The sequence below is a fragment of the Mustela putorius genome, unplaced genomic scaffold, assembly GCF_011764305.1.
Source record: "Mustela putorius furo isolate JIRA1106 unplaced genomic scaffold, ASM1176430v1.1 tig00003853_pilon_pilon_pilon, whole genome shotgun sequence".
Classification (NCBI taxonomy): Eukaryota; Metazoa; Chordata; class Mammalia; order Carnivora; family Mustelidae; genus Mustela; species Mustela putorius.
The window spans coordinates 42,542,327-42,558,787 of NW_025422005.1; the positions used below are offsets into that span (position 1 = coordinate 42,542,327).

A 16,461-nucleotide genomic window follows, 5' to 3' on the forward strand; every position below is an offset into this window, starting at 1 on the left:
CCAGGCACAGCAGATGGGGAGCTCACAGGGGGGCCCCCTTCCTGAACCACTCAAGCTACATGGTGATTCCTGGGGTCTTGTGGGAGGTCCCAGGCAACATGGCTGGGGGTTAAAACTATGGCTCAGGGCCCCACCTCATGCTTGAGGGCACCCAGGGGCTGGCAAGAGGGATGCCTGGGGTGCCTGGAAAGGAAGCAAGGTCCTCAGGCCACTCTCGTTGTTGTGACTGGATGTGTGAGCACCTATCACTTCCTTTCACTTGTGATAGACTGTGGCCAGACAGGCGTGGCCCAGTCCTGCCACTGACCTGCCAGGTCACCTGGAGCAAGCGACCCCACCAAGAGGTCTTTGTGAAGGGCAGCGATGAGGAGGTCCTGCCTCACAAAGTCCTCAGTGGCAAGCATACTCCTTACACCTGTTACAGTTAACATCCGGATTTTAGAGGAGTTCCCGCAATCCAGGGGAAGCCAGACAGAGTCCAGCATGGGAGCCCAAAGCCTCTTCCTGTGCAGGAGCCTGTGCCTAGCCTTTATCCTGAGATCACCTTGTTCCCTGATCCAGCAAGGGAAGAGAGAGGACAGGGGTGGCCGGCGGGAGTGGGGAGCATGCTGTCCCAACTCAGTCCAGTGCAGGAACTAAGGACACTCTGATTCTGAGAACATGTCCCTGATGACATCTAGGGCCGATTTCTAGATACCAGCGCCTGAGTTGCAGCTTCTGAAGGCTGATCTGGAAATCTCCCAGGCTTGCAGGGTGAGCACTGAGGAGCCCCTGTGCTGGTGCCATAAGGCAGCCTGGGCCCTGCATAACTGCCAAGAAACCACCTGTGCTCTCCGGTCTCCAAGGGACCCAACTCACAAGACAGAGTCTGACTAAGGTCCCTACAAGATACACAGATCCCTTCTTGGGCCTTAAGGACCCCCAATCTGACCAGTATCAGCTTCTCACCCTCTTAAAGTAGGTGACATTTCCTCAGTCATGTTTATTCATTCATGTGCCATCCCCCAAATGCCTCCTCTGTGCCAGGCCTTGTGGTTCACTGCAAATCACTCAGGTGCTCCAAACAACCTGGAGCTCCTATGACACGGATGCACAAAGCCATGGGCATCCAGACCCAGCAGAGGTTAAGAAAGCTGGGGAAGGCTCCATGGAGGTGGCAATGAGCTAGGTTTTGAAGGCTGGGTAGTAGTAATCAGTAAGTGCAGAGATCTAGAATCAGGGGCATGCATGGGAGGTTCAGAGAAATGAAAACCACAGCCTGGTGGCCTCAGGGGATGGTTCTGATGGCTTGGGCTCTCGAACTTTCCTAGAGGAAGCATCCTTCCTCTCCTAGAGTGACTTACCTGTATCAGCAACAATTTGCCAGTCCTCAGTTTCCCTATCTGTATGCGTAGAACAGTAATCCCCCACCTCATAGGCAGTGGCCAAGAGAGGCCTTGGAAACTGTGGAGGGTCATACCCATGGGAGGCTGCACATGGGGCACCTTATTCTGGTGGTTCCATGGGGTCTCCAGAGAGGAGAGTCCCTCCCAAGCCAGACACTTGCAGCCCGGGGAGGCACTGCTGGACATTGTCACCACATCCCCACTTTCTCTACATCCTCTAAACCCCGGGTCCTCTGACCCCAACAGAGTAGACGAGTACTCAGAGAGGAAGAGTGTGAGGAAGAGTCCAGGCTTCAGAGCAAAGAGAGTTCAGTCAAATCCTGGCTCCACCATGTAAGCCTCAGACATTGCCAAGTCACTTCTCTCTGAGCCTCAGTTTCATCATCTGTAAAATGGGAATAATAAAAAACCAGCTCTCCCAGGGCTGTGAGTAGCAAAGCTAATGAGAGCAAATTTGCAATGTGGTGCCAGGCATGGGTTAAGTAGCCAATATCTGTTACGAGTAATTCCTTCCTTCCAGGGAACCACTTCTTTTAGAACCTCCTGGCACAGGGCTGGAGGAGCAGACAATGCGGAGGAGAATCCAAGACTGAGGGAAGCCCAAGGACATGTTGTGGGAGCTCAGGAACAAGGGGTCAGGGAAGGCAATCAGAGGGAGGTGGCATCTCCACCAGGCCTTCAAACATGGGGTGATCGGATAAGCAAGATCTGTAGGGCCCCAGGTCTGCCTTCCTGGGGGCAGAGCGGGCCAAGGGCTCTGACTGTTAGCCCTGGAGCCAGGAGAGCAGTCTGCTTGGTTACATCCCTTGAGGGGGACACAACCAACTCCATACACCCTCCTGTTCCTTATCTTCCCCCCAGGGCGCTTCTCTCAGCTTCACCTGCTGCTGCTATTTCCCCAAGGAGGGAAAAACTGTCAAGCCAGCTACCTGCTGACTCCTAGGGAGGACAGGGCCAACCCTCCTAAGGCCTACTGCACTTGCATCTCCACAGGCCTGAGAAAGCCAAGGAGCTCTTGGGGCAGAACTCTGTCCCAGGAGTGCCTGTGGGAAGACCCACAGGAGAGTCTATGGCAAACATTCCCAAGGCCTACAGGCGCCAGCCCCGGGGGGCCAGCCCTGGATCTAGAAGAGAGGGAAGCTTGGGGCCTGCTGGGCAGAGCCCTGGAGGCTAAATGGCTTCCTTCCCTTCCCAGGCACAGCCACAAGAGCCAGAGAAGACAGAAACCAGCCTCAGGATGAACACAGGGCCTGAGGGAAGCCATCCTCTGCCCCTCTCAGGGCCCCAGGCCACTCATCCACTGAGACCAGTCAGGCCTGTTTGATTCATTTCTTCCCTCAGCCGCTCCCTGGGCACCCCTCTGTCACTTTCAGGTCCCTCTAAGTGGCCTTGGGGCCATATCTACCATGGGTGGGCAACCAACTGCAGGGCCCTTCAGACATCTGGCTAAGCAAATGGGGTCAGGGGCAGCAGGGGGCTCTTGGGTGGCCTGCAGAGGCCCCCCGACAGTCAGGTACCTCGAGACCTCAGTGAAGCTCCTCCCTCTGAGAACGATCACACCCATTACCATTCATTGAACACCTACTGCTCATCAGGCACATTCTCTCCTTTAATCCTCACAGTATCTTTGGAAGGGAGAGATTATTATCCCCCCAAGGACCTATCAGCCAAAGGATACAGCTGGGATAGAATGTCTTCTGTGTCTGACTGAGAGCCTCAATGAGTTATGATTTCAACATGGCTCCCTATGTCCTTTCTCTCTCTCAACTCCTGTATCTTGGCCTTGGGCTAGAGGGTAGCAGGGAGGGCTTCCTGGAAGCGGCGATACCTGCACTGAATCTTCTAAGAAGGGGATAAGATGGTAGTCAGCAGAGGGAACAAAAAGAGTGTCCCAGGTCGATGGGGTGACGTGTGCAAAGGCCCGGAAGTGAGAAGCAGTAGGAAGGCCAGAGTGAGATAGAAGCTACAGTTCAGTGTTGCAGGTTCATAGGAAGAGGCTGGAGGGGAGTGGCCACAGGAGCTGGTCACAGAGTTGCTTTTACCCCATGGGTATGTGGGAGGCTCAGGAAGACTCTGAGTGGTGGAGTTGCCTGGACAGATAGGAAATCACAGTTCAGAGAGGAGTAATACTGTCTGTCCAATGCCTCGATCCAAAAAGAAGATGAAGCTGGGCCTGGGGTCAGGAATGTGAGAATGGGGCCTAAGGCCAGGCAGCGCTCTGAAGGCCAGATGCCAGCTATAAGCCCCAGCTGGGAGCTGTGGCCAAGCTTTAATTATTTACAAGCCTGCTTCCCAGAAAGCCCCGGCCCTCCTGCAGCCTGGCCTTGCCCAGATAATGAACTCTCAGCCATGGGAGACTTCGCTGTGCCCACTCTTTATTAGACCTGGGATGGAGGGCTGATGGGGGCTGGGAGAACAAGGGCGACCTAAAGTAGCCTGAACTAAGTGGAGGAATTTGAGCACAAAAGCAGTCTATGGGTATCCCCAGCCCAGCCATAGAGAAGCACAGAGATCTTCCCGGAGCTGGGGGGCCCGAAGCAGGGAGGGGGGTTGACGTCATCTCAAGAGAGAGAAACTGTGAGGACTTGCTGGAGACAGCACAGGTGCTGTAGTTGGGCGCCTGCATTCACACCCCAGCAATCTCACTTAAAATCATATACCCAGGGCACCTGGGTGGCTCAGTCATTTAGGTGTCTGCCTTTGGCTCAGGTCACGATCCCAGAGTCCTGGGATCAAGGCCCGCATCGGGCTCCCTGCTCAGCAGGCAGCCTGCTTCTCCCACTCCTCCCTGCTTGTGCTCCCACTCACACTCTCTCTTTCTCAAATAAATAAATAAACAAAATCTTAAAAAAAAAAAAATCAGATGCCCTTAGGCTAGTTACTTAACCACTCTGTCCCTTTGTAAAATGGAGCTAATGCGGGCAGTTTGGAGACTTGCCCCATTTTATAGACGTGAGGAGCTCAAGGTGACACATCTCAGGAGGCCGGGGCCAATACAAGTGCTTAGTAAGTGGTCGCTGCTGTTGTTGTTACTCTGGGAGCAAAGGGCTGGCCAGAGACCAGAACCCCTGTCTCTGCCCCCAGACACTAAGAAGCAACAGGAAACCAGCCAAGGAGCCAACTGGCCTACGTGACCAGGTCCACACCCCAGGATCTCACCTCACTTAGCCTGGCTGGGCCGCCGTTGGGCTTCCTTGAGCCTGGGCCTCAGGCTCCCAGCCTTTTCCTCCACTTTGAAGGTCTTCTGAGACTGGAACTGAAGCCCCACAAGCATTTCACTTCCCCATCCTCCCAGCTCTATCAGTGTCTCTGGTAAGTGCCAAGTGCTAACCACTGTGGATGAATATCAGGACTTAGTGGCCCTTAGTTTGAGTTTTTGCTCCAACCCTGAGGAGCTATGTGACTTTGGGGGGAATCATTTCACTTCTGTGAACTCCTGTTTCCTTCTCCATACTATAGGGACCATACCACCTATTTTTAAATGGTAAGCCTTGTGGGAATGATATCAGTTATCATCTTTCAAGGCCTGGCTTAGCTATTTCCTCCTCCAGGAAGTCCTCCTTGGCTTCCTCAACATAAAACCTTCCTCCCTCTAGCCTCCATCAGCTTTTGATATTCTTGGGCTGCATTATGGCCCGTTTGGGAGCTTATACTCATTTTGCCTCACCCAGACTTCACTTAGAATTGGAATGCCCATTTTGCAGGCCTATAGAGGTAGAGAGGTGGGGTGGTTCCGGCTCTCTCATAGGGTAGAGGGGTTGGAGTGCCAAAGGAGAGGATCTGATATAAGGCAGAGAGGCTGCTCAGGGAGGAAGCAAGAGACTTGAGGGAAGGGTAGTTCAAGGAAATTCAGTTTGGGCAGGCAGCCCAGCATGGGGCAGAGGTGGGGAGCAGGAATCTCCCCACATGGGGAAGGAGGGGATGAGGAAAGACCACTCTCAAACACATAGCCCAACTTAGCTACCCAAAGCCCCCACCCAAATTCTTCAAGATTTCTTTGTGGCTCCTAGGGTCCCTTTCTAAGGGGCTCATCCATTCCCTTCTCTTCGCCCACCCTGTCTGAAGACTTTCCACACATTAACCTATGATGGAAGAACAACAGCCCTATTTGGCAGATGAGGAAACAAGCTCAGAAAAATTAAGCCATGTAGGACTGGTACTGGCCAGAGCTCCCACCTTTTCCACTCCAAGCCATCTACCTCAGAAGGAAAGCAGGAGCCCAGATTGGCCAGGAAAGATCCCCTGGTCCATCTTCCCCAGAGCCTCCCATGGAGATGAGAAGCAACAGGCCCAACACACAGATCATGGCTTTCCAGCTCCTGGATCACATTCTTGGGTCCTTCTGTGCCACACTCCCCACTGCGACAGACAGTACCCAAGCTAGGAGGCACACGAACATCCTGACCAAGTTCTGTCACTCTCAGCTGTGTGACCTTGGGCAAATCGCCCCACGTCTCTGAGATAGCATCCCTATCTACAAACAGGCGTGACAAGAAAAACCCGCACAAGACTGTTGTTCTATAGAGCCAGGAAGATAAGGTGAAACCAACCCAGAACTGCAGTTTCAAGTTTCCTGCCTCATCCTTGGCACTCCCAAGGTCAGGCAACTCCCAGGGGGGAGACTCTATAATATTTTACCCCAGCACTGCCATTTTCACCGTTTCAGTAGCACTGGGGAACCAATGGTGAGGTTATGATTAGGCTTCTGAAATCGTTAAATTCAAGCTCCTACTTATCAACTCAGGAACTGTGGAGCAAGTAACTTAACCTCTCAGTGCCTCAGTTTCTTTAGCCTGTGAAACAGGCCTGCTGAGAAGAGTGGAGGAGTTCACCGGAGATAAGCACTCATCGCAGAGCTGGCACATGGTGAACAGTCAGCATGTGTCAGTTGCCTGACTTCCAACTACATTACTAGAACTGGTCCTCAGAAACAGGCCAAGGATCATGAGCCAAAGCGGTCAGGTGAGGAAATGAAGACAGGAGGAGACGATGAGCCCAAGAAACAGAGCCAACTCCGGACTGCAGCTGAGAATGCATCCGGAGGCTGACCAGCAAGCCCACAGAAAACCTCAAACACTCCACAATGCCTGTCCAGGTGTTCCTCCCTCTTCCGCTCCTGCCACTGTGTGGTGCTGTGGATCGGTCCACCTGTTGCCCTCCCGAAGACCCTGTGGGGCCTCCCTGCCCTATGGAGTGGGCCCCTGCTCCAAAGTGCCCTGGGGCTGGCACCGAGCAGGCATTCCAGGACCATGAATGTACCACCCCCTGCCTCTGTTTCTAAAGAGTCCTGTTTTTCTTTCAGCTCCTGGAGCCTCACTTCATGGCAATCAATGCCTGCTAGCTCACTTCTGCCACCACAAACATCAGAAACCACAAGCATCGCAAGAAAGAACCTGCAAAGCTATAGCGCCCAGGTGTACAAGCAGCCCATCACCAAAGGTGGCCCGCCACGTGCACACCCGTCAACAACTGAGCGCTCACGTGCAGTCTCAGAATCCTCGGGCCCTCTCCAGGAAGCAAACTCTTTCTCCCGGCCCCCTCCTTCCTGGTTTGCCCCATTGACTCATGTCCGCGCCCAGCTAGCAGGAGAGCGTGGTCCGCTCGCCAGGGTGGCACAAAAACCTCTACACCATGACTAGGCAGAAAAGCAGCGGGTGCCAGCCAACTCCCGGGCCTCACAGGCACTTAACTTCCCAGGAGATGCGCGCGGGGGTGTGGCCGGGGCGGGGCCAGGGCAGGGCCCTTGCACCCCCGGCGCCTGAAAACGGCACACCCGCCCGCTCCACGATTGGCCGCTCTGGCCACGGGGGCCTATGGGGTGGTCCTCGCCTGGCCAATCAGGGGCCCCGGGGAGCCCATTCATTCACAAAAAAAACAGCAAGACGAGGCCCGGAATTGCCTAGAACTTTGAAACACCGGCGCGTTCCGAGGGGCCAACGCAGGAGTCCAGGAGGGCTAGACGCAGGAAGCTAGACGCTTGCAGGGACGGTTGTGTCCCTGCCCACAGTTCCGGCCCGGCAACCCGGGCGTGGCGCGCCCTCCTCTTGGGCCACACCAGCGCCGGGCCCCGCCCTGGACCCCATTAGGACACGCCGGCCAAGCCACCCAACCCCCGAAGAAGGCGGCGCCAGGGCAGCTTCCCGGCAGTGAGGTCCAAGCAGGTGGCCGGCGGCCCCCCATCCCCGCCCCGTTCCCTTCCTCCCCAGCCGCCCAACTCACGGCAGTCATCTTCGTCGCTGTTGTCAGAGCAGTCGTCGTCCTCGTCGCATCTCCACACGGAGGGGATGCAGCGCTCATTCCGGCACCGGAATTGGTCCTCTTCACACTCTTTGACCGGCCCTGCTCGGGGGAGAGGGGGGCGTGAGCCGTATGCACGGACAGTGCAGTCCTGGCCGCAGGGAGGGGTCTACTGGGGCGAAAGAAAGGAGGCGATAATGGAGCCGACGACCTCGGGGGGCCTCGGGCGCCCTGGATCCGGAAGGAGGGCAGAATGGTAATGGGATGGCGGGCTGCTCCGTGGCATTACGAGGCCAGATACAGTCGGTGTCACACGACTTGGGTATACCCCCCATTGAGAACACTCACCCGCACTCACGGCCCACAGTCAGAGATCTACGCAGACACAGACTCACAGGGAGCCCCCGCACACGCCGCGACACACGCAATGGGCGCTGCGGGCTCAACCCCTTAGCATGCAGCCCCTCTTTCTCCGCCGCGCGCAAGGGTCGCCGGAAACGCATTGTCAGGCTGGGAAGTCGCCCGGCTCAGCTCATCGCCGCCGCGGAGCGCGCGTGTCAAATCAATCCCGCTGGCTGGAATCATGCAGCCCACCCGAAACCATCAATAACCACCCCCGCCCCCTCACAAAGTTCCCGGCCCGCCTGGCCCCCACTGGGCCCATCCCCCAGTAGCAGGTGCCAGAAGGCAGAGCCAACGACTCCGGGAGCCGTGGGGGGCGGAGGTCGAGAGCAAATTAAAGGATAGCTGGGTCCCGAGAAACCTATCCCCACCCCAGGCCCGGGCTCACGGAGCCCAGCGCAACCCGCAGCCCGGTCGCCGGGCCGCGCTTTGTTGGCGGCTCCGGCGGCGCAGAGCGGGGCGGGGGAACCAGCCTCACGCACCTTGGCCGCCGCGCTGTGGATCAGCCGCCGCCGCCGCCGCGAGCTGTGGGAGCCGCAGCGGCAGCAGCAGCAGCAGAAGCAGCAGCGGCGCCAGCGGCCGGAGCGCGCCCCGCTCGGGGCGGCCCATGGGCCGGAGCGCGCCCCGCTCGGGGCGGCCCATGGCGGGCCCCGTGCTCCGGCCGCCGCGCCCCGCGCACCCCGTGCGGCTGCCGCCGCTGCGCCTCAGCCCGCCGAGTCCTCGCCGCGGCGCCGGGGCTGCCGCTGCCCCCGCCGCCGCCGCCACCGCTGCCGCCCGCCCCGGCTCCTCGGCTGCATTTCAAGCAGGTTCCGTGACGCTCGGCGGCGGGGCGGGCTCAGGCTGGGCGCGCGGCCCCGGCCCTGGGCGGCCGCCGCTGGCGCGCGCGCCCCCTCCCGCTGCCGCCTCCGCCCCCACGCTCCTCCCGCGGCAGCCGCCTCTCCCTCCTCCCTCTAGTCCTAGGTCCACTCCTCCCTCAGCTGGTGCGCGGGGACCTAGCTGAGGACCCGCTAGGCGCCGCAGATGCTGGGATGAGCCGGGCGAGGTCCCTGGCCCAGAGGAAGCAGACAGGCCAGGGGAAGCACCACTGGGTGCCTGGAGGCTAAGAGAAGGCTAAGGGGTGCGTAGGAGTAAATCTCGGTGGGAGGCGAGATGCTCCCTGGTGCGCAGGCTGTGCAATGTGCACATGGGGCAGAGGTGATGGTCGTGGATAAAGGTTAGCATACCGGGACGTGTGAGATCAGAGAGAAGCTCTGGGAGCTGCACTGGCCCTCTGCACCCCTCATCCGCTGCCCCCCAGATACGATGCATGCGTGTAGCAGGTTCGTGTGCCCATGTGCCTCTGTGCATGTTATGTGCTCATGTGACCACGGCTGAGGACGTGAGGCAGGTGGCTTGGTCCTGGCACACATACTTTATACATTCATCGTCTTTAGCATTCTCCGTCAGGCAAAGGGGTGATGAGGGTCACCTGCAGGGCAACACGCAGGGTTTGCTGTGATAGGGAAGGGAGGGGACTGGGGCACTCTACAAAAGGGATGTGTTATCCCTGCTTATAGGGAACTCAGATCCAGGGCCTTTGTTCACCATTTGTATAAAGGAGAATTCCCCTTCTCTAGAAGGTCACATCCCCAACCCCCACCCCCCACCCCCCAGGCCACGGTGCAGAGAGCCGGCCTGGGACTAGATTTTCCCTGCCTGCTGGTCAGTGAGGCTGATCCCACACAACCTTCTTTGGAGAATGAGGTTTGAGGGCATTGGCCACTAACAGAGACAGACTGGCAGGTGTCTGGGCCCAGTGTAGGTCCACCCTCCCATCTCCTCCTGCCATTTCACCTCCATGGCAGAGGTGCAGAAAAAGGAGCTTTGGGAGCTGTTCGTCCCAGTCCTGGAAGCCACTGTCTGCCAGCAGCCCTGTTCCTGAGCCCTATTCCTTCCCACAAAGGACAGCCCTTTGGCAATGGCTGCGACTACCTCATATGAGAGGGGCACAGACCCCAGAGAGCCCAGCAGGCATTCTTGCCATTAGCCCTTCTAGCTTTTGTTCATTCAGTCATTTAACAAGCATATTCAGCCCTGCTCTGTGCCAACACTTCATGGGTTGACACGGTACCAGGATGGTGAAGTCCCTGACTGGAAGGGAGACCAACCATCCACACGCAGGCAACGAAGGACATCACACTTTCAACAAAAACTTAGGGAGCCCCCCTTCGTGCCCAGCATTATCTGCGGCCCAGGGGTAGAGTGTAGAAATACAGGAGGTCCCTCTTTGCTCTCTTGCAGCTTACAACTTACTTGGGAGACACAGACATGAAAGCAAGAAAACAAAAAAGCATAATTTCAGATAATCATAACTGCTATGAGAAAAAATAAAACAGGGTGATAGGATCATCTAAAGAAATCAGTTCCTACCTCTGGTTCAGTTTCTTCATCCAAAATGGGAATGATGACAGAATTCCTCTCACAGGGCTGTGAGGATTATAGTCAATGGAGAGATTATGCATGGACAGCATGAAGCATAAAGCTGGTACATTATAACTTAGGTATGTTACTATTATTCAAACAGAATTCCCTGTTCGAAACCCCTGATGACTTCCCAATACTCAAAGAATAAAGATTGAGCACAGGCGGTCACTGACCTCCCCTCCAAAGGAGGACCTTTGCTCATATGGTCTCCCCCAGATCCAGTTGTCTAGATGGACAACCCCTTGTTTCTCAACAGCCCCTCATCAGAGCTCCCTTTTCCCCACATTAAATGAAGGACCCAGAGCAGGGGACCATTAAAGAAGCAAGAACCATCTGGATGGACAGATAGAGGAGCACTGTTTATTGGAATAGCCATGAGGTTCTTTAATGTGTATTGGAAAAATATAATTAGTATCTCAAAGCTATGATTTCATGGAGGTTGTTGCTTAGTATGAAGCTAAGTTTATTAAGTGAGAGGATTTAAAGGAAAATCGAGGCTGGCAGGAGAGAGAAGTAAGTGAAAGGGAGGAAGTCATTTGGGGAGGGTGAGAAGGAGCGGTCATGGAAAATTCTGACTTGTCGGTATGTGAGGGACGGGGATGCCGAGCCCAGAGAGGAAAAGGTACCTGCTCAGTGTCCAACAGCAAGGCAGCAAAGGAGGGAGAAGTGACTCCAGCTCTCCTAAAAGCACATGGCCAGGAGGTAAGAAACCCAGGCTGGTCTGCTGTGAAACCCTGAAATGCCTTCATCCTCTCAGGTCCTGGGTGTCTTCGTCTGCATAATGAAGGGGTTCTGCGGCTAATAGCAACGAAGTTCCTGGTAAATAGATAATCATTATGCAGTGTGTACTCTGTACTCTTACTCACAGAAGCAACAACAACAATAACAACAGCAAACACTCACGTAGGACGTGCTATGTACTGAAAACTCTCCCAAGCACTTTATATATGGTAACTTAGTTCATCCTCACTAACTCTTTGAGGTAGTGTAGAACCTGTCTCCAGGAGCCCCATGGTGATTTTTGTCTTCTGGCCATCATACTCCTGTTTATACCCTTCCCACAGGGACGAGAGCGCATCTGGTAACCAGTAGGGCATTCCAGAAATGATGTGGTGCACCTTCCATAGTTAGATCATACCTCCTTGTTTTCTCTGTCTCTCTCTTGTATCACTAACTCTGGGGAAGCTGGCCGCCATGTTGAGAATACTCAAGCAGCCCCATGGAGAAATTTGTGTGGTGAAAAACTGAGTCATCCTGCCAACAGCCAACATGAACTTCCCAGCCATGTGAGTGAGACGACCCCAAGCCTCCAGCCTCAGTTAAACCTTCAGAAGATCACAGTCCCGCTAACACTCTGACCCAACTGAGCTCCTCCCAAATTTCTGACCCACAGACACTGAGAGAGATAATAAATATCTGTTGTTCTAAGTTGCTCATTTTGCGTATATTTTGTTATGTAGCAATAGATAATTAATAATATTAAGTAACATTGTGGCCCCCATTTCACAGATTAGGATATTGAGGGTTCATACAACTTGACCCATGTCACACAGTTAGCAAGGGATTTAAACTCTAGCAGTTTGGATCTATATAAAGTTCATGTAATGAATTAGAATCTCTTTTTCACAGGAATGAAGATATTCTGTCTAGTCAAAAAGAGAGAGAATTAGAAAGAAATACAGAGAGACAGGGGCAAAGAGAAATGCTCAGTTGGCTCAGGCCAATATGAAGGACTGGGGCTAGACTTCTGTGAAGTGAAGGTGACGGACAGTGGGAGAGCCCTGGTGCCCTTACAGTTCAGCTGTGATTAACTCAGGTCGCCCGTGTGTTTACCCTAGCTGGGTGGGGGACCTAGCCTTGGGTACCTGGGTGTGGGAATCTGACATCCCTAAGTAGCCCTATCGGAGGTTCCCATTACCCTGCACACTCACCGTCTGGCCCCAAGATCAGAGATCCTCAAAGGCAAGGACGTAGTCTTGTTTATCCATGCCCCTCACCTAGCATAAGGCCAGTCAAGGGAGTCTCCGGAGGTATAGAAAGCCCTGACTGGGACCTCTTTAGAAGAGGCTGGAAGGCTTCTTGGAGGAAGAAGCATTTGAACTCAGGCCCAAAGGATGAAATAGAAGTCAGTCAGTGCACAAGTGTTCTAGACAGAGGGTACAGACTGTCAAAAGCCTAAAACTCCGGTTTTGAGGGGGGTAGGGTAAGGGAGTGGAGTGGGTGTGGGCTGGGCCCCTAGCAGTTCTGTAAGCAGGACATGGAGGCTCCTGGAGACAGGTTCTACACTACCTCAAAGAGTTAGTGAGGATGAACTAAGTTACCATATATAAAGTGCTTGGAAGAGTTTTCAGTACATAGCACGTCCTACGTGAGTGTTTGCTGTTGTTATTGTTGTTGTTGCTTCTGTGAGTAAGAGTACAGAGTACACACTGCATAATGATTATCTATTTACCAGGAACTTCGTTGCTATTAGCCACAGAACCCCTTCGTTATGCAGACGAAGACACCCAGGACCTGAGAGGATGAAGGCATTTCAGGGTTTCACAGCAGACCACAGGCCGAGCAGGACCAGCCCAGCCTGGGTTTCTTACCTCCTGGCCATGTGCTTTTAGGAGAGCTGGAGTCACTTCTCCCTCCTTTGCTGCCTTGCTGTTGGACACTGAGCAGGTACCTTTTCCTCTCTGGGCTTGGCATCCCCGTCCCTCACATACCGACAAGTCAGAATTTTCCATGACCGCTCCTTCTCACCCTCCCCAAATGACTTCCTCCCTTTCACTTCTCTCTCCTGCCAGCCTCGATTTTCCTTTAAATCCTCTCACTTAATAAACTTAGCTTCATACTAAGCAACAACCTCCATGAAATCATAGCTTTGGGATGCTAATTATATTTTTCCAATACACATTAAAGAACCTCATGGCTATTCCAATAAACAGTGCTCCTCTGTCTGTCCATCCAGATGGTTCTTGCTTCTTTAATGGTCCCCTGCTCTGGGTCCTTCATTTAATGTGGGGAAAAGGGTGGAGGGCGGGAGCTCTGACCGCTCTGTCCATGACAATGAGTTTCTCAAGGTGACCTGGAGGCCACCCAGGACCTGGGTGCCCACTGCCTGAGTCACAGGGCTTTCTAGGGGAGGCTCAGCAATTTTCCATGTGCTTTTGGGTTTTGTTATTATTTTATTTTTTCCTATCAAAGTTTTACTTTCCATAGTTTCAAGTATCAAACAGTTTTGCAAGACTAATCATGAAAAGTCTTATGTCTTCTCTCCCGACCTCCTTTTTCTTCTCCCCGAGTCCCCGCCCTGAACCCCGGGGCAAACGTTTCCAGCCCTTCCAGCTGACTCTTTTGCTATTTACCTCCTATCATTAAATAACACACGTATTTCTATGTCTTGGTCTCTCAGTTTCAGGCATTCTCTTTGACTTCCCACTGTGAAGATAGGGATTTGGCTCTCTCACACACACCAGCACCCCCAAACCAGCCATATAGACACCTGTGCACTCACTCTCTGAGTCAACCCCTGGCCATCCTTCCAATATCATTACGATTATGTGGTTTTAAAAGTTTTTTTTATTTGTAAATTACTTTTAATTGCGATAAAATACACTTGGCTGCAAAATGTACAACCTTAACCATTTTCAAGTGTACAGTTTGTTAAGTGGCATTAAGTACACTCACACTGTTTTTTACCATCACCGCTGTGCATCCAGACCCCTTTCCATCTTGCAAAACTAAAGTTCAGTACCCATAAAACAGCAGCTCCTCATTCTCCTTTCTCCCCGGCCCCTGACAGCCACATTCTACTTTCTGGCTCTATGAATTTGACAACTCCAGGTACCTCATGTAAGTGGAATTAAAAAGTATTTGGTCCTTTTAAAAAAGTTTATTAGTATTGTTGTTATTATTTTTGTTGTTGTTATTATTATTTTTAATAATCTCTACACCCACCATGGGACTCAACCTCACGACCCTGAGATTAGAAGTCTCCCGCTCCACCCAAGGAACCAGCCAGGTGCCCATAGTATTTGCTCCTTTAGGACTGGCTTATTTCATTTGGCATATTGTCCTCAGTGTTCATCTGTGTGTAACATACTGCAGCATCTCCTTCCTTTATAAGGCTGAATAATATTTCATTGTGTGCGTATTCCATATTTTGTCCATTTATCCATTGATGGACATTTGGGTGTCTTCCATCTCTTGGCTCTTGTAAATAATTCTGCTATGAACATGGGTGTACAAGTATCTCTTCCGGTCCCCGTTTTTCAATTAATTTGGGTATATACCCAAAAGTGGAATTGCTGGATCACGTGATGATTCTACTTTTAATTTTTTTAGGCACTGCCGCACTGTTTTCTACAGTGACTGTACCATTTTATATTCTCACCGACAGTGCACAGAGTTCTGAGTTCTCCACATCCTCTCCAACACACTATTGTCTGCTTTTGTTTTTACTTTTTTTGATAGTAGCCATTCTAATGGGTATGCAGTGGTCTCTCATTGTGGTTCTGATTTGTATTTCCTTGATGATTAGTGATGTAGAGCATCATTTCATGTGCTTATTAGCTATTGTATATTTTGTTAGGAAAAAATGTCTATTCAAGTCCTTTGCCCATTTTAAAATCAAGTTGTTTGGGTTTTTTTGTTGTTGTTGTTGCACTGTAGGCATTCTTTGTATATTCTGGGTATTAGCCCCTTATCGTATGTATAATTTGTGAATATTTTCTCCCATTCCATCTGTAGCTTATTCACTCTGTTGAGTTTTTATTTTTTATATAGCCCAATTTCTCTATGTTTTCTTTGTTCCATGTGCTTTTGGTGGCATATGCTGGAAGGATTTTGATGTGATCAGAACAACAAATGCTATTCCCAGTGTGCCATGATGAATTTTTGTCTTGCACAACTTTGTGTCTTTCCTGGAATTAATGATTGATTTTTTGGTTTTATTGTTTTATTCTTCACAATTAAGTATTTACTGACTTACTCATGCAGAATAAGTCCCTGCAGATCTGTGACTGCTCTGCCCAGACAGGTGGATGGCAAGGCCAGCTGCTCAGCTCTCATCCTGGACTGTCCCTTCACTGTCACCTGGAAGCTTCTCTGCACTTCTTCTATGTTGAATCTCTTGCTTCCCAGATCCCACATCTTCTTTTTTTTATACTCACTGTTGGATTTGGAGGAACATCATAGCTTTCTAGAAGGAAATATTTGAGGTATATTTTTGGAGACCTTGCATTTCTAACAGTGCCTCACATTTAATTGATAGTTTGACTAGGTAAAGAATTCTAAGTTGGAAATAATTTTCCTTCTGAATTTTGAAGGCTTGCTCTATTGTCTTCTAGTCCCTGTTGAAAAGTTCAACGTCATTCTGTTTCTTAATCTTTTATAGGAACCCTGTTCTTTCTCTCTGGAAGCTTTTAGTCTCCAGTATCCTCGATATGTCTTGGAGTAAATCCATTTCCATCCATTGTGCCGAGCATAAAGTGGGCCTTCTCATTCCGGAAACTCATCTTCAATTTGGAGACAATTTTCTAGAACTACCTCTATGATGATTTCCTTAGCTCTATTTTCTCTGTTAGTATTGTTGGTTTTTCTTCTTTTTCTGATTCTCCTAAATTATTTCAATATTGGTCCTCTTGGACTGGTCTTCTACATTCTTTTTTATTTTTTTATGTTTTTAAGTAATCTCTACAGTGAATGTGGGACTTGAACTCACAACCCTGAGATCAAGATTCGCAGACTCTGCTAACTGACCCAGCCAGGACCCCTCAAATTCTTTATATATATATATATGTATATATATATATGTATATATATATATACATATATATATATATATGTTTTTTTCTACCTCTTTATGTTTTCTATTCTGAAAAATTTTCTTCAACCCCCTACAGAGTTGCTCTTTCTTTTCTTATAATAATTCCAAGAGCTCCTTATTTGTTCTCTGACTGCTCCTTCTTTATAGTATCTTGTCGGG

General features: G+C 51.7%; 1 protein-coding gene across 16 annotated transcripts in view; it reads right to left on the bottom strand.

The window, feature by feature from the left end:
* LRP8 (LDL receptor related protein 8) overlaps positions 1–8,747 on the bottom strand; it is a 78,841-nt gene extending 70,094 nt beyond the window's left edge. For 6 of the 16 annotated variants that reach the window (XM_045064551.1, XM_045064542.1, XM_045064541.1 and 3 more), the window contains exons 1-2: positions 8,507–8,745; positions 7,605–7,724 (exon numbers count right to left, since the gene is read on the bottom strand). In XM_045064551.1, the coding sequence (XP_044920486.1) occupies positions 7,605–7,724; positions 8,507–8,666 (280 nt within the window). In that variant the 5' untranslated portion in view covers positions 8,667–8,745. Of the gene's footprint in view, positions 1–7,604; positions 7,725–8,506 lie in introns of all 16 variants that reach the window. The other 10 variants (XM_045064552.1, XM_045064546.1, XM_045064544.1 and 7 more) reach the window with 6 other exon arrangements.
* Between the last annotated feature and the right edge of the window lie 7,714 nt (positions 8,748–16,461).